This window comes from Osmerus eperlanus, chromosome 3 (assembly GCF_963692335.1).
Source record: "Osmerus eperlanus chromosome 3, fOsmEpe2.1, whole genome shotgun sequence".
NCBI classification, from domain to species: domain Eukaryota; kingdom Metazoa; phylum Chordata; class Actinopteri; order Osmeriformes; family Osmeridae; genus Osmerus; species Osmerus eperlanus.
In genome coordinates this window covers 18,059,474-18,077,209 of record NC_085020.1, presented here as the reverse complement: position 1 = coordinate 18,077,209, position 17,736 = coordinate 18,059,474, and the positions used below count along the sequence as shown (strand labels likewise).

The following is a 17,736-nucleotide window of genomic DNA, read 5'->3' as shown; positions in this document are numbered from 1 at the left end:
TGCACCAGCTCTGTAGCGTCCCGCTGGGAAGGGAATTCAACAGGGCAAGGAATCTACACGCAACTCCACGCTCCTTAAAAAAAAAAGTTTTGATGGAAAGTTTGACCTTTTGCGGAAGGAAAGCTGTTTTGAAATTACAGTGTGGTAGGCTACTAGAAACTCAGTAGTTCCTTTGGACTGCTAAATGTTAATGACAGAGCATCTTTTTCTTTAAAAATATCTATATTGCAGATCTAAGCAATTTATGATGTTGCCTCGGGTCTGTCATAAAAGTTAAGTTAATTTAAGAATATTACGTTATGCAAAACATCAGTTGTTAATTTTAGGACAAATCTTTAATCTCCTACTTTGAACCACCAAGCTGTTAAACATCCCTCTAAATATTTACAAAGGTAGTGAACAGGTCTAGACAAGATTTGGAGAATGGAGCGCACATTGAGAGGTGGAAGGGATACATAGTTTATTATAATACATATAATGTATTGTAGCTGGCATAGCATTGGATATCAAACATTATGTAAGGACACAGTTGATTACATTAAATACGCGTTAGAACACTGATATATGAACATGCAACAGCTAACTTGTTTTCAGCTTGTTCTACTACAGAACATAGACAAATATCTAGGCAACAATTGGTGGAACAAGAACCAGCGAGTCAGTTTACACCTCGAGGCTCCCTTGGATGCATTTTACAGATCAATATTTAAGCAGCAGACCTAGGCTTTGTTGCTACAACTGATTGTTCAATTAACACAATTTTCACAAGGTCCGAATACTAATTCAGTAATATTTACAAAAGTTGGCAAACATAAAGTCGTGGTTTATTACCTCAATCCATCTCTGCGCTTCAGAGAAAGCATCTTCACAGCTGACAGCAGATTGCTCGCGCCACTCCATCATCAGCAAACTTAATCCAAGCGCGCGCGACTCTTACGTCAATAAAATGAACGTGTTACTTTTGTCAGTTAAAGTGTCAAATACCTTTCCTCCAATTAAAACAATTACATCTCAATAACTCGACTTTCATCAGGACTAAAAAGATTTGCGTTATGCGTGTAACCTCCAAATCAGACTAAATAAACAATTACACCATTATATATTTGAATTATTCCGCAATTAGCCAACTCCCTTTGGGTGTATGAATGAAATGAGTAACAAACTCGAGTTCGTTTGTTGCCAAATTTACCTGTTGTTCCAACTCGTGTCCCGAGCCACACACCTTGTCCAAACCACGATGCTATTTCGTTTACAAAATGGTTAAACGATCAAACACATTATCTGGATTCTCTACGAGTGAAAAACTAGGTTAACAGACGGAGAGAGCATTTACAATCCGTAGCTTCAGTTAGTGAAGTATAAATACAACTTTCTCTTTTCCCCTTCTTACAATGGAATCGATCGCCCAGATTACGCTTTAGTTTCTTTGCGCTCTGACGCCACTCAGTGGCGAATCTGGCATGAACTGGATGGCATGTCCAGTTCATCGTGGTGGGGGCAATTTAACACAACCATCATGTGACTCAAAGCGCACTGAGAGAAGGGCCACGCTAATCAGACAACAAATGTGCCAACTAAATCACGATTTGGGCACTAAATGTCCTATCACTGACCCTAAAATCAAAATAAGAAAAAACTCAAATGTAACCCCCAAAAAAACCTTTTGCTTAACTGTTTGAAATGTTGAACATTTTGGTATACAGCACTTTATTAAAGTATACTAACTGGCCAAACCTATTTTTGTAACTTTTTATTTTTGACATGGATGTCTAATTGTTTTTTACAAAAGGTAGGCACCATGTCAGTTTATGGAGGTCTTACAAGCTTTTATGTTTACCTTTATCTTACAACATTCCTAAATCATTCAATAGTAGTTATCTATTCATAGTCATGGTACAGTAACCGCAGACTACTTTGGGCATAATGCTATGACAAACACACAGATTTACTTGTCATCTTGAAAAAGTCTATAAAAATATTTGCAATTAGAGTGCCTACAAACTATGCAGGGCCGTAATTTTCCAATTTAAAGATGGATTACAACAATATTGTGAGATTGTAATTAAACACTACCATAGGAAACCATAACGTTTTAGTTTGATGCTTTCAAACACACTCCCAAAATGTTTTAGTTGCATTACAACATTATTTTAATCTGACAATATATACAGGAATTAGCCTACAAATCCAGCCAATTTTAGTAAGAAAAGGTAAACTTGATATTCTTTTCTTTTTAACCATTTATCTCCATTCCACAGGCTAACCTACCCAATACAAATGCTATAGTGTATAACAAATTCAGCACTTCAGAATGATTGGCAGTTGTTGTATCTTTGCATCCCTTACAGGGCTGGTCAGTAGAGTGTCATTAGTGTGGGTGGCAGCTTCATGCTCTTGAAAGGGCCACAACAGTGAAGCGCAGCTCTTCAGGGTCTCTGGCCATGAACACCTTGCACACCTCAGTGGCATCCTACAGGAGAGGGGAAAACAAAGACATCCTTAAATCTAGAATAGAGAATTGACACAACAGGGGTTACTATCAGCATGGCAGAAATTAGGTTGCTGTGAAAATTTGTCTTGGACACTAATGAATATATGAAACAGTTGTCATGGACTACGTTTACATGGCCAAATATTCTGTTTTTTGCCATTATTCTGAAAAAGGCAATATTCCTACTTGTCTGTTTCCATGCCGAATGAAAATAAATATTCTACTAATATTCCAGTTTACATGCAGTCAAGCATACTCCGATTAACTAGTCGGTTTGTGTACAACAAACAGAGCTGACCGCAGGGCAGTTATCGCAAACTGCAGTAAAATCCCCAATTGAGATGCATATTTCGAATTCACTGTATACATGTCTAAAGAAGGCTCCTAGAACCTGATTAATATTGAGGTATCCCATGGCAGTACTGAATTCGGAAATATTCTCATAATTCTGAATAATAGTGGAATATTAATCTGCATGTAAACATATTCAACGTCTCCATATAACTGCACATAACTGTCAAGTACAAAAGGACAGTTATCTTTAATAAGAACAGGGGGGAAGGGTACATCCCACTAAGGAACATGGAAAATTAAGAAGGAGGTATTTTACCTTTAGGAAGGTATCTTCTGAGGTGTTGCTATGAGCAATAGGAAAGGGCTTGCGACCATCTACAGAGAAAAGGAGATAAGATAATCTGAACTTCAAAGTCCTGAAAAAAAAGAAATCTTGATGCTGTGAGCTATTACTTCAACCACTCTTTACATAAGGCTGACTGAATTTTATATCTTACATATTGTTTAGCTTTTTTGTATTATACTTTTTTATTTTATCTATACATTCTACTTTTTTTAAATTCAGATCCATACATGTTTATTGTATGAACCTTCCTGCCACAGTAAATTCTGTGTTTGTGTAAACTTATGTGGCAATAAAAACAAATTCTGATTCTGAATGCTTGAATAGATTGTATGGTAGAGGTAAGAGATGTTGCCCTATTCACTTACCAAGCTCATATAAATGTCCTCCAACATTCACAAAAGCGATGAAGTGCAGATCAACTTTTTCATCTATGCTTGGAGCCTGAAAAAAACAAAACAAATAAGAGTGGCATCTTATTGTGTGTTGATCTTACTGTATGTGCAAATGACCTTCCAGCACCTTCCATCTCTCATTAGATTTGATTAGATGAAACTCTCCCACAGGATATTCAGGTATCACAAGAGCCCCAGTCAAATGTACATCAAAAAGGGTCAATGCAGAAAAAAACATAATAATAATGTTTGATTTTATTTATTTTTTCTCTCGTTTACCTCCGTCTGTCCTTCCTGTGCACTGGATTCGTGAGTGACTCGGATACTCTGTAAAAACACATGGCTAGAGAATGAGTAATAAATAAATAATGAGCAGACTTCTTTCCTCTGGATGTGACATTTTTGAAACCCATTCACAATCCTTCTTTCCATCTCTTAGCATTATAATGTCTATACTGAGAATCCACAACACGACAGAGATAAGAAGAACAACAATTCTCTTCTCTTCTTCTGAGAAGAGCTAAACAACAACTTTACATGACAGCACTCCTGACCAGTGTACATTGTAGTATACCTCATCTTTCTCCAGAAAGATAGCTTTGTCCTCTGGGCTCAACTTGGAAGACTGCTCCAGGAACTTCTTCAGTGGGCTGTCAGGCTCTGAGGAAAGAGGATACAAAGATTTTTTCTTGTGTACGTTAGAGATACATATGTATTATTATAATAGTAAATATATTGTACAAATTCTACGATATTAACTTCAGTGCTACTCTACTATTTATTCTATAGCCACTTAGGATACATAATGCACTGACAGAGGGAAGAGGAAACAGAAAGAAAGAAAGAAAGAGAGAGACGTTACCACCAACTAGTCAAAAGTTTAATACTTTTCCCCATTCACTTGACGTTGCAGTAATTTTGTCTGAGCTTTATTGAGATACCAAGAAGCTATTTGCAATTTAACGTACCATCCTACAAAGAAAGACTCTATTGCCAAGCACTCACCAAATTCCAGGCATGACTGGTTGTTGGCCACAGCATGAATTAACCCTATTGTTCCACAAGCATTGCCGATGGTCTGCTTCATGAAGTACACATTTGTGGAGACCTCCTGGCCCTGGGCTTTAATCCTGGCCTCCTCCTCCAACCTGAACGACTCATACTAAGAACATTTAAGATAGATGTACTGTCAACACCCTGGGGTTGTGTGTGTCGTCTTTCAGACTTTGTTTCCAACATGGTGGAAATCACTCAAGCAAGTCATGCTTCAGACATTATCCCACAAAAATGTTGTACTGAGTCAGTTTACCTTCTCTGTCACAGGAAAGAGGAGGAGAACTGCACAGACAGGTTGAGGAACCATGCTCAGCAGCTCTGGGTCCATCCCATACACATCTCCAAACTGCCAGCTTGGGACCAAACCCAACTGTCCCAAAAACTGTAACGTGAAAGATTTGAACGAGTCAAATTACTCTTCTGTTTCAAAATAGTCTTTACTTGTAGACATACGGCCACTATTTGAGAATCCCCAATCCTGCTTTTTATCCACCTAGCACCCAACCTTATTCACTGTTTAGAGTTCATGATACCTGTTACATAGATAGCCTTTTTTTTATCACAGTAGAGTATCTAACCAGTTACTTAATACCACCAACTGCTACCGTATCTATGAGGAATTCCATATGGTTATGTCCAAACACTGCTTTAGCCAACAACTTGCTACAGAGAGTGATAACTGTACTGTAGTAGGTGTTCCAATTGTAATACTCTCCCGGACGTTCTCCATGTTGAACAATTAATTTAAGAAGGTTTTTCGATATCAGGACTCACTTGATTCATCACCTGAAAAGAAAACAAGTACATTGTTAGCCCGTTTCGTTGGCTTTTGGTCTTTTAGCTTGTAAACGTTAAAGTAGATAGCCTAACTAGATAGCATACACACAATAGTGAGTCAGAGCTTTCTAGCATGTAGCTAGCTAGCATCTTGCTAACTAGGCTATCCATTTGCGAATGAATGAATTGCGTTAAGCCGTTATCTATCTAACGTAATAGTTGCTACTTAAACCAAACACTTTGCATGTGTAAACAATACATACATCTGGGTTTGCCTCGAGTGGCAACCAGCGTTGACCGTCCATTTTGGCAATATTGTAGCAATCTTAGCAGACCCTTCAACTTATTCTAACCACTCGCCTCCAGTTTGACAGCTGTTTAGGTTTCGCTTCCGGGATTCGTCTAACGAATAAACTACGTAGCCTACATTAGAAGTAAAGTTGTTCCGTAACTTCGTACGTTACGTACGTTTTAAATCCTGTTTTGACAATTCCATGAAACACATACTTCAAACAAAAATACCTAGAATATATATAGCTTGGCTTGTTTAATTTCCCTGAAGGTACAGAACCGACATCCCCATGCTCTACCACGGTCCGTGTACCTTGTGGCCATTGGTTTTTCTATTTTGCAACCCGTGTTGACAACAAAATAGGGCCGTAATATCGTTTTGTCACTTTAGTAAGTCGAACACACATTTAAGTATAACGGCTTGTTTTTGGTTGTTTCGTTTTTTTTGGAATAATGAAATAACCATATAACACAAATGGTATAACGAGCCATTAATCTTTATTTTGATTATTCCATATCCTTTATGCTGATATCTGCAAAAGATAAAAAATAGGCTCGTAATATCGATTTGTCCATTTCGGAAGTCAGAACCAGATGATGGGGAAATGCGTGGTATCCGTTTTGTTTTATTTTGGAATAACGGAACAACCATATAACACAAATGTTATAACGAGCCATTTACTCGTTTGTTTGATTATTCCATATCCTTTATGATGGTATCTGCAAAAAATGAAAAATAGCCTCGTAATATCGTTTTGTCCATTTTGGATGTCAGAACCAGATTATGGGGAAAGGCTTGGTTTCCGTTGTTTTGTTTCATTTTGGAATTACGGAATATCCATATAACACAAACGGTATAACGAGCCATTTACTCATTTGTTTGATCGGCCGTATTATGCATACTGGCACAAGTGAAAAAGAGAGAGAGGGGGGAAAATGTGAAACTATTGGGGGTGTTATTACTTGCGAACACCAGAGGGCAGCAACGACTAGCTTTAAAAAAATGTTCCTGTGATCTGCAGGCCTACAATCTTGACGACATGGCAGCAGGTTCTTTAGTAGAAGACACACACACCAAACTGAAGGCACATGTTGACCGCGTTTGCTAGTTGCTACTTAGTTAATAAATCTTTGATGAACCCAAGTTTCTTTAATATATATTAAGTTTCTTTCATATATATTAGAAACATTACAAGACGGGGCTCCAGTGTGTGTTCAAACAAGGCCAAAAGTGCCAGACGGTATCAATCACACCCGTGCAAGTAACACTCCACGCCACACAATTAAACTACATACAGAACCCTCTCAACACTGCACGCTGAACTCTACTTGACACTGCATGCTTAAAGCAACTGAAAACAGCTCAATATTGCCCGGTGAATGCTACCAAACACTAGAAGCTGAATGTGATATACACAAGAAGTTCAGATCAGACAGGAAGAGGTGTGTGTGCAATTTGAGAGCCCAACAGGCATTCCTGTACCTGGTTACACTCCCCCCTCCCCACCACTAGTTCTGTCTCAGTCTGACACAAGTTCATACACAGTATGTACAATGAATTGACTCTGATTCCCTAGACATAAGGAAAACTATGATAAACTATGATACATAATTTGTTCATTTCAAGGAAAATTAAGGCCATGAGGAGAGCCATGTACAGTAACATCTATCACCTTATTTCTTGTGTGTCTTTGTTTTAAGGCTTTCAAACCATGCGTGCACGTAAGCACCAGTGTTTATAGTGTATCTTATTTCACGTCGTTTTTATATGTTAGAATGTGTTTGCGGGTCAGTGAGTCATGAAGGAAGAGCTTTGGAGAGGTCAGAGTTCAGACTGGTCTCACAGAGAATATCGATCCTTTTCACTTTGTTTCAAATCACAGCATTCTGTCTGAGACAGCTTAAACTGCCGTGTTTGTCTGATTAATATTAAACTAAAATACCCAGAACTATGGGTGGTTTTAAGTGGTTTCATAGCCCTTCGCCTGAACATTCCTTAAGTGAAACCAATACATGTATGAACTGTGCTGTAGTTTCCCCTTTATTTTGTTGTCAAAGTCAGATGATCATAAGGTAAGAGTGTGACTCAAACAAGCAAGTTCACAAACAAGTTGATTGTCTTGTGGAGACAACATAACCCCCTGGAGTTATTGCTGTGGTCTGTATACAGAACCCAATATGCCTAGAAAATGACCTATGACCTCAAGGGATGTCCATCAATCCTCTACAGTACACAAACAAACATACACACTTGTTACACACACATTTAATAGTAGTGGTGCTCAACTAGATATATTTGACAAAACAGTTTTATTCATGTTTGGGCAAAAGAACTTGTTGCACATTGGGGTCTGTAAGCTCCAGAATCCACTGAACACAATTGTAACTTACTCCATCGGAGAGAGATGTCTTTTGACACAGCAAAGGCCTCTTTTTTTTGTGTTCATGTCTGTCCTGTATTCACTTATTTTTTAATATTGGGTTTGCCTGCTGCTACCTGATGAAATAAAACTGTTTAAAAACGAAAGACAGGAAATGTTATATTTGTATTATTGTATTGTGTATATATAGACAGTACAACACAAGATCAAGGATCAGAAGTGCACAGTTCTAACATTATTTAGGTGGTCAGAGTCAAGGAAGTGTTTGTATTCACCAGGCACAGCGCAAAGTAACCACATGTTGGCTACCAGGCACAGTGCAACAATATTAATATCTCAATTACCATACAACAATAACATATCAACTATAATGTTACCCTAGGCTGCCTAGAGTCGTAATATTCCCTTATATGTCACATTAAAGACAACGTTAACCATGAATAGCTATCTTGTGCTAGTCATTTATTCAACAACCAAGATGTCCAGACATTTATTCCTGACCACTAGTGGTTAAAAGTAATCTCACAATTTGAACTGAATATCGTTACAACAATGTCCTTCTTACTGACCCATTTCATGCCGCAAACTGTGATATGAAAAGTATTTTTTGGTTGACAGCCACAAATACTATCCATTCATGGCCTTCTATGCACATATTGATATTCATGACACAAAGTGATTGACTAAGTATTTATAATAGCTGTATGTATTTCATGGTCATGGTTTTTCCTTTTATATTTGCTGGGACTGTTACTTGAGTTCTTTCAGTGCTGATTCTGGTGTAATCTGTCTCCAGCTCTGAGGGATTTCACCTAAACCAGCAAATTTTAATCTGTTCTTATTCTCCCATTGAGACTGAAATGCACAAAGGAACCATTTCCAGTAACACTGATTGCTACCATCTGCAGTGATGCTCCATTGACTATATGGTTCACCAGCATCTCTGTATGTCTTGTAGGGCATATAACCACCATGATAGCTGAACTTATCATCACTGCTTACAGATGTGCTGCAGAAGTCAATAGAAAAATTATCTGTGTCTTTCCAATGCCTGCCAGCTATAGCTTTAGAACGATGAAACATAACACTGTGATCGCCATCATGGCCAGGGATGGTGTTTGTGCAGATGGCTTTGCAGAATGGGCACTGGGCCCAACATCCTTGGTGATGATCAAACAGGTGCTTGCTGGCTTGGTTTTTCAAAGTTGCAAAATACTCTTTTCCTGAATTTTGCTTTTCTTGTTTTACCATCTTCATCACCATCTCATTAATACATTTTGCCATCATCTCTTTGAGTTCTGTCAGGCCCCGGATACCTTCATTTTCAATGCTCGTCAAGTCCTCTCTTTTTATTACCATGTGCGTTCCAAGTTTCTTACAGAAAATGTCAAGCCATGTTTTAGCATTGCCACGTTGTGAAACCACTTGTGCTGTTACATCTGTATTCACTTTTAACATCACACTTTCCAGGGAATGTAGGTTTTCAATATGCATGTCTGTCATGTTGTCATTTGAACAAGATGTTTCCACCTCTCCTTGGATGAATCTTTCAAAATAGGTCTTTGCATTGTTAATGTAGTCCTCATAGTCGTCAAAGCTTCGCTTTTTGGCAAGATGCACCAGTATGTGATTTTCAAGATTGGATCGGTTTCCATTAAAGGCTGGGTTGTTACACATTAATGAATCACTAATTTGAAGACTGGTTTTCAGATGTATTTGCTGTTTGATTGCTGGTTCCAGCTGTTTACAGAGGAAATCTGCAAAAATTGTGATTGAGTTTGCTCCTTTGCAAAAGTTCGTACACATCTGAAGGTACTGTTCTCGTTTGCTTTTCAAATATGTTATAGGATCTACTGTTTTCCTGAAAGATGAATGCATCCTCTCAAATGTTGGAATAGCTTTGATGCACAGATGAACAGACAGGTCAGTTTGGTATTCTTTTGTGAATTCAACCTTATTTGACTTTTCATAATCGTTAATCTCGCTTTTTATGTTGCTTAATATTTCATGAATAAAGCTATCATTGAAATCGTTACCAACAGCTTCTTTCCCAGTAATATATCTTTTGACACGGTTTGTCACTTGGTGTGTACACTGATTCATACAGTCCTCTGGATTTCCGTGGAATAAATTAAATCTATCCAATGAATTCCACCACGATTTGTTTACGTGTTTTTTAACATCCAAATTGAACTGGGCCTTTTTGTTTCTAATCTTGCCAGTGATGTCATTCTGATTTTGAAACTGAACATGTAATATTCCTTCCACTACAGCTCTGACATTAACACATTTCTCTGGAGGTTTTTCATTTGCCACTTTGGTGTTCCAGTCCGTCCAAATCGAGTTAAACTGTCTCTCCACATCCTGGTCGGTAAGCCTCTGGTCTTTTAGTTTGAATGCCAGGTTTTTGCTCATTTTGAGCAATTCTTCCTCATAGTCAGAATTTCTTTGGTCAAGTTCTGATTTGTTTTTCTTGATTGTGATGACATCTTTGCATTTCTTTAGGATGTTTTGAATGAGCTCCCGGTTGAGATTTTCCAACCGCTTGTCAATGGTTACTTTCCATTGTATAAGGATTTCTGGGTGTTTGTTTCCCTTGAAGTATGTGTCTATTTCCCCTGTCAAGGGATCGTACACTTGACCAAAATCAACAATCAGATCTTTCTGACTCACATCCTCGATGATATTGCTGAGAAGCTGGTTGTACAACTCGTTCTCTTTATCCAGGGCATGTTTTCTCAGCTTCCAGGACCATTCGGAAAACATATTTTCCAAATCACTGTACACCATAATTTCGAGTGTATTTCTGAAGCTGAACACAAAGTTTTCCTTCAAAAGACCATTCCATAGGTCCCTGATCCGAACTTTTACTTCAGATAATGTGGAAAATCTACAGCCTGACTTCCACTGTGCGGTGGAGAGCACCTTGTTCTTCAGCTCCTGAACGTTCTGGCTGTAGGAGGGGTTTGGAGGTGCCATTGGGGGGTCTCCCTCTAGAAGGCCCTTGAAGTAGAATACTTGAGTTTTTACATCAAACTGTATTATATCACTAAAGCCAGTGACATTATCAATTTGCTCCTCTTTTGCTGCAGTTACAGCCATAGCATCTAATTTCCCCATGAGATTTATATGTTTTTCTCGCCGGCTGAGGCCTCTGCAACATTCTGGTGCACAAAGATGCAGCTTGGTGTAATTTTATTTACTTGTTTCATTCTCAAGAATGCCTGGACGCAAATCTGAAGGATGTCATGCATTTCAGATGGGTTTTCCCCCATGATGTTGATGTCCCCTATTCCAATAATAAAAGTTGCCAGTTCATTGTCATGACTGAGGGACATATTAGTGCTGAGCTCAGGTGATCTAAGGCCCTCTGTGTCCACCACCAGAACATACTCATATTTCTGTTGGGCCACTATGGCTGGGTCCACCTTGATTAGCTGCATGAAGGCTCCTCTTGTGCATCTGCCTGCGCTCACGGTAAACTGAAGACCAAACATGGCATTCAGTAATGTGGACTTCCCAGAGCTCTGCAGTCCTATAACTGACAGCACAAATACCTTCTTGTCACCAAGTGTTTTATTAAGACGGTCAAAGACAGCCTGAATCCACAACAGAGGCACGTGGGCCGCATCCCCATCCATCAGCTCTAGTGGCAACCCAGACATCAGCATCTCAGCTCCTATTGCAGGAAGAGCCTCTATAAATTCATATGTCTCCTTCTGATGTTTTGTTGTAGGCTTGAAAACTTCATAAATCTGGCTTGTTTCTCTCATGATATGCTGAAGTCCAATTGTGGTAGCGGTCATTTTGTCAGATATTGTGTTAAGTTTTGTTAGCAGTGGATCTGTGTTGGTTGATCCTCCTTCAACCTTGGGGCCACATTTAAATGTTGCCCATGTTGAGAGGTACTCTTCCTCATATCCTGCAAGTGCACCCAAGTTGAATTCATCCAGGAAAATTCTCAGCCACTGCAGCATGTATGATTTTGTCTCTTGTGAATGAGCTGGGGATGTTAAACAGGTAATAAAAGACCTCATGAATTCATTGGGTGGTGAAGCTGCCTCAAGCTGTGCCTTTCGAATAGAGGCTTTCTCATTCTTGATTGCGTCCAATTGACATTCCAAACTTTCTTTTCCTTTGCATTTCAGACGATACTGATCCTTATCTTTCCGGCACCAATCATGCCACAGCTTTCCTTGTAGAGGTAAAAGTTTCTCCTTGAAATTCAATGATCTTTCCTCCCTCAACAGGCACATCAAAACATTGGCTTGTTCATGACCATCTCTGCAGGATTTCTTGTCTTCATCCACTTTAAATGTTTTCTTGCTTCATCACAAAATATTTTGATGCTTGTGTTCTTCTTGTATGTGTTGACACAGTGTTGGATGTGTGATATTATTTCTTCGTTCAGCTCAGCCTCGTTCCTGTTTTTGGCACCTAATCTCACTTTTGTTGGATTTTTAAAAGTCAGACTTTTTTCCTGTCCGGCGAAAAGGACAATCAGAGGGACAGTAGATGTATAAAGGTTCTTGAAAATCTTTTTGTTTTTTTCATCTAAGGGGCATTCTGAAAGTAGAACGACATTCACAGTGCTCACGGACTGCATGAATTCAAGTTGCTGTGGATGGTCTCTGGCATCACCATGAAGGTTCAGAAAAGCCACACAATCGTCAAAAATGTCATCTTCCTTCCCCGCTGGACAGTACCAGGTGATCTCCACAACTCCGTCCATGAGGAGACAGTCTCGAGTGCTGCCTTTGCAATTACGATGGAAAAACACCTTGTGCTTTTGTTTGCTAATGACATTGTTCAAGATCTCGGACTTGGAAATGGACGACTCTCCCAATCTGATGAAGGATGCAACTGGCACTGGTGTATTAAACATGTGTCTGCTCTTGTATTTGCCGTGGCTGTCCATTTTAGATTGTGCTTTACTTTGCCATGACTTCTTGATGTTCCGAAGTGCCCAGAGAGGGAATTCTATTTCCCGTGTAAAGGGGTTAGATACCAGCAGGGGCAGGGCAAACTGGCAACTGGAGAGTTTTGAAAATATGTACTGCCTCAAAAAATCATCAGCACAGTGGAAAACAGCCATGTGAATATCCATTGGGTGAATGTGTTGCTCTTCAATGTGTACTTTTTGGACGGTTTCCTCAGAAAAGTTTAAAAAATCATCGTTGTCATCCTCAGTACTAACAACATGGCTCTCTGGAGCTGTGGTAGTCGGTTCAGGTTTGCAGGACAGAAATCTAGCCCTGTAATCCAACATCATCAGTTTGTACAGATACTGAGAGCTTAGCTCTGTTTCTTTTTTAGGTGGTTTAACATCCTGAGATAAAGTATCTATCACTTGAACATCCCTTTGTTGCATGCGTTTGGGGAGCATGTTGCTTAGACCCAGTTTATGGAGTAAATTCATACATCTGGTTGTTTTCTCATCCTCAACGGCACATCTTGGTTCCATCTTCCCTTGCCCTCGACGGACAACTTTTGAAGATCAGTTCAAGCTTTTCTCACTTCCTCTTGTCTCTGTTTAGAAGATTCCATTGGCTCATTGTCAGCATTCATCGTCTGACTGCTAATCATCTCATCAAGGGCTTTTTTTCCCCCATGGGTAGCGAACATGTTTTCCTATCTTTCTTTGCTCTGTATTATTTAAATATTGTAACAGTGTCAAATTAACAACATTTAATTCATCTTTAAACACCTTCAATCAGTAAGGTTCATCCAGTCCAAGGTTCCGTAGCTTAACTGCAATATCTGTAGGTTCTGGATCTGGAGATTTTGGATCTGACACGTTGCCTTTTCTTGTCTTCTGCTTCTTGCCTAAGGAAATAATAAATACAGGATTACTGATTTAACTTCTTGCCTAAATGACATATTAGGTATGGAAAACAGTCTTCCTGACTTCAGGGATTTCGACTTTATATTAATAGTGTCGGGAATTTTTCAACCGCCAATAAAATGTAAGATTGTAAATTCAAGAAAATATCCACTGGGCAAGCTGCTTTTAAACCTAAATCAGTATTCAGACTTATTGTATATCCCTTAACACTGTATATCAATTGACACTTTTATACAAGCGCTGTTTCAGTACTGTGATAAGGTCAGAAGGCCTGATAAAAATGAATCAAAAAGATTGCTGATTTGATTGAAAACAATCTTCTCAATCTTCTTGTTTATAGAGGACATGGTGGGTTTGAAGTTCAGTTTGTCTTGCATTCTCTTTTCAGGGTTGTTACCATTAGGGTGCTTTCTATTTAGTCAGTGTTGAGCCATAACGTTTGAAATGTTAAATTGTTGGCGACATCGCTTGGTGTCACTCAACTTGAAGCATGTTGAACGCACATACACACAGCTATGTCAGAACGCTGCCACAGTATTGTGAGGTTGGGGTGTGTTAAAAAAAATAATATATATATATATACACACTAGTGCTGTCAAACAATTAAAATATTTTACCGCGATTAATCGCATTAATGTCATAGTTAACTCGCGATTAATCGCACATTTTTATCTATTATAAATGTCCCTTGATTTCTTTTTGTCCCATAATTTTTTCTCATTTTAATGCTCTTCAACATGGAAAAGTGGATCGGATTGCTTAGTGCAAATGTTTTTTTTTAAATTGAAAACAACATTGCAACGCCAGCGGCGTTGTTACACATAAAACTCTACTGAGGCACAGGCCCCTATTCATATCCCTTTTTTTTCTTTCAAGCTTGCTATAGTAAAGGCCCTTGCACACTGAGTGCGAAATTTTTGTATTTGTTTTTTTCGCAATCGTCAGCTTCAACATTCGGTGGCTCTGAATTGCCAAAAAAACTATCAAAATGCTGGCTATGGATGCGAATACGCAGAAAATCGAACCCGATCCAAACTTTTTTTTGACGGACGAAAATTTCGGAGGCAGTGTGTAAGCAAGATTGACATAACATGAGGTTGTATTTATTTTTTTACGTGCGAACATTTCGGATACGAATTTCGGACTCAGTGTGCAATGGCCTTTAATGCGAGCGTGCAATTTTTTGGGGCATTCATTTAATCGCATATAGTGTTTTTTTGAGCTTCATGTAATAATGTTTTTATGTTTTAGTCAAAATATCTATTTAGAAACTATCTTTAGTTTTGTAATGTTTTCTTGGCCTATCTCAATTCTGACGTGTGTGCCGAGTCTGACACCTGGACTTCTGTGTGCATGCTGCAGTGGCTATTTGGCAAGCTCAGAAGAGCGCGCTGATATGGAATTCTGCGTGCATCGGTTTGTGTTTTCGGTTAAACACTTTTACAAGCGTTGATTGGGATACTGCGTTTATTTTTTCCGGGATTATCAATCATGCACTGACTAATAAAGCAAAAGTTTAGATTTTACTGGGGCACAGCAGATTTATACTGGGGCACGTGCCCCAGTAAAAAGGGTCTAACGATGCCCATGGTTAACGCCGTTAATAATAACTGACAGCCCTAATATACACACAATGGCCATCCTTTTGTCAAAAATGACAGTTTGAGTATTCAGCACATTTCTGATACTTCCACAATCCACATACTATGCAAATCCAGTTAGCAAAAAACTATTTGAGATCAATATTCTATTATACTCCTTTGAGAGAACTGCAAAAGTAGTTTAGTCAGAAGACTTTATGATTGATGAAGCACATATAAAATGTATAAAAACAATGCAGTTTCCCACAGAAAATGTGTTAGTTAAGGTGGTAGGCTGGTTTGTGGGGCTAGTTTGTGCGATAGACTAATGCGATAGACTAATGCGTTCTGCAGAAAAGGGAGAGCAGGTTTGGAATGAAAGAGAGAAAACAGGACAGAGTAACACGGCGGATATTATTTTTATTTTTTTACGACGTAGTTAAGACGGCAGGCATGTGTTGCTTAGGCGGCCGCCTTAGCTGCAAAGTGCTGCGGGAAACCCTGCAATGTCCAAATAAACTAAGCTTAATCATTCATATGATATTTACAATGTCTTTTATCTGAAAATATATCTTGGTTTTGTTCCTTGTTCTGAAAAAACTATACAGACTAGATTATCTACGTAACTGGTGTGTTATTTTAAAATGTGACAAAATGTGTCAATTTAGTAATTGTTTTGAATTACTAACAATTACATAAAGCAGTGTTTCCCACACATAGACTATTTCGTGGCGGTGCGCCACAGGTTAAACACCGGCCGCCACACATTGAGTTTCGTTTTTTTTTACGCTATTACGAACACGCAGCGTACTCGTTCAGTTGCATTTCCTCTCCCTCCGTGTCTGTCACTCACGCGTCTCACATACAAACGCACACACAGCCCCTCCCCTCCGTGCACACCACGTCTGTCTCGCGTGTCATGAAAACGAGATCATCCTATTTGGCCTAATTGGTGCAGAGAAGACGGCTGGCGAAAGTTTACGAAAGGTTGGTATCTCTTTACACAATAAAAAGTGCTATAAAAAATATTATATTTCAATACAATGTTGTCAGTGTATTAATGTTGGAGTCCCGACCCGACCCTTAGCAAACAAGCGATTCCCTGAAAGTTATCTAGTCGCAAGTTTTTGGTCAAATGCAGTTGGGTTGTCGAGGTAAAAACATTATGCTAGGTTATATGTAGCAGCTGTGAATCCAATAAACGTATTATAAATAATATTATGTATTTTTTAGCAAGCCCAGCAAAATACGTTGCTCTAACAAAAGTTGCAGACTTTGCTCATGTAACAAGAAGTAGTATAGGGTGTGACATGTGTACTGTACTACAGTTTAGGGAAGTTGTATATAGTGTGAATAATATAGTTCTATCTAGTGATGTGTTTTTTTATATGACTTTACGAGGCCTTGTTTTAACAAGGCCTCGTTAAGGCCTTGTTAAAGGCCCCCCCGGTTGGCACCCGGTCGGCCCCCACACATTGAGGTTGGATCTGTGGGAAACACTGATAAAGATTTAATTAATTAAAATGTAAATTGCAAAACCTCTGCCTGAAAGCCAACCTGCTTGCATATTCATTATGGCCCCGAAGGATATAAACAAATTCAGATACTATTCTCAACTGTCATAATGTCAATTCAATGAAGGCAGACGATGAAGGCAGACAGTGATCAGTAAAATTTGAGATTGATTGATCATGTCTTGTTGCAAAACTACTTGGCAAATACACAGAGAGAAAGCAATGCTCAAATCAGACATTGACTAAGTTCGTCCACAACAGAATAATTAATTACATGGAATGGGTCTTGTATCTGGACAGGATCCTCTTCCTAGCCTCTCAGCTTCCGTTGAAATACATTTGACAGTTTGTCTGAAATGGCACAATACAAGAAACACAGGATTATAAACAGCAGTCATTGCTAAACGTTGACATTTCGAACTTTATTGAATGCAACATTGTGATACCTTGTGAAGCTGAGCAGGAAGGGACGAAGCAGGAATCCACCACCAGGGGCGGGATCCTCGCTGTTATCAGGGTCTGCTGTATTTCCTGTTTGAGAAAGTTTAATCACTGGGAGTATTTAAACAAACAAAAAAGTGTATCAAGTTCCAAAACTTTTACAAATAAGTGGATGAAGAAAATGATTGCAGTTTACAAAAATGTACACCTGGGGTGTTTATCAACACTTGTATGCTTTTCTTTTAAAAGTTCAAATGTATTGCATCACCGAGTAAAATGTCCGATTCCAAGACGAGACCTTCAAAAAGTGAAAAATCCAAGACCGGTC

At 38.9% G+C, this 17,736-nt stretch overlaps 4 protein-coding genes across 12 annotated transcripts in view; 1 reads left to right on the top strand and 3 right to left on the bottom strand.

Moving 5' to 3' along the window:
• Positions 1-1,442, bottom strand: part of lmo7a (LIM domain 7a) — a 52,472-nt gene extending 51,030 nt beyond the window's left edge. For 3 of the 8 annotated variants that reach the window (XM_062457563.1, XM_062457566.1, XM_062457565.1), the window contains exons 1-2: positions 1,190-1,434; positions 832-932 (exon numbers count right to left, since the gene is read on the bottom strand). In XM_062457563.1, coding sequence (XP_062313547.1) covers positions 832-903 — 72 coding nt within the window. In that variant the 5' untranslated portion in view covers positions 904-932; positions 1,190-1,434. Of the gene's footprint in view, positions 1-831; positions 933-1,189 lie in introns of all 8 variants that reach the window. The other 5 variants (XM_062457569.1, XM_062457570.1, XM_062457567.1 and 2 more) reach the window with 4 other exon arrangements.
• Positions 1-17,736, top strand: part of commd6 (COMM domain containing 6) — a 215,549-nt gene that overhangs the window by 7,970 nt on the left and 189,843 nt on the right. The gene's annotated exons all lie outside the window — the stretch shown is intronic.
• On the bottom strand, positions 1,736-5,762 carry uchl3 (ubiquitin carboxyl-terminal esterase L3 (ubiquitin thiolesterase)). The gene is made up of 9 exons (XM_062457670.1): positions 5,620-5,762; positions 5,354-5,365; positions 4,833-4,961; positions 4,529-4,685; positions 4,098-4,183; positions 3,803-3,850; positions 3,497-3,572; positions 3,102-3,160; positions 1,736-2,470 (listed from the first exon to the last, which is right to left on the bottom strand). The coding sequence occupies exons 1-9, from the start codon at positions 5,659-5,661 to the stop codon at positions 2,387-2,389; spliced, it is 693 nt and encodes a 230-aa protein (XP_062313654.1). The 5' UTR covers positions 5,662-5,762; the 3' UTR covers positions 1,736-2,386.
• Positions 7,673-17,511, bottom strand: LOC134017691 (interferon-induced very large GTPase 1-like). Of its 2 annotated transcripts, XR_009929782.1 has the most exons (4): positions 17,414-17,511; positions 17,242-17,318; positions 13,736-13,854; positions 7,673-8,158 (listed from the first exon to the last, which is right to left on the bottom strand). XR_009929782.1 is itself a non-coding variant. In XM_062457638.1 (3 exons), exon 3 carries the CDS (start codon positions 13,490-13,492, stop codon positions 12,284-12,286), a length of 1,209 nt encoding a protein of 402 aa, XP_062313622.1. In that variant the 5' UTR covers positions 13,493-13,854; positions 17,242-17,318; positions 17,414-17,511; the 3' UTR covers positions 12,136-12,283. The 2 variants fall into 2 exon arrangements, 1 of the variants encoding a protein (XP_062313622.1); XM_062457638.1 differs by lacking the exon at positions 7,673-8,158 and having other exon boundaries at positions 12,136-13,854.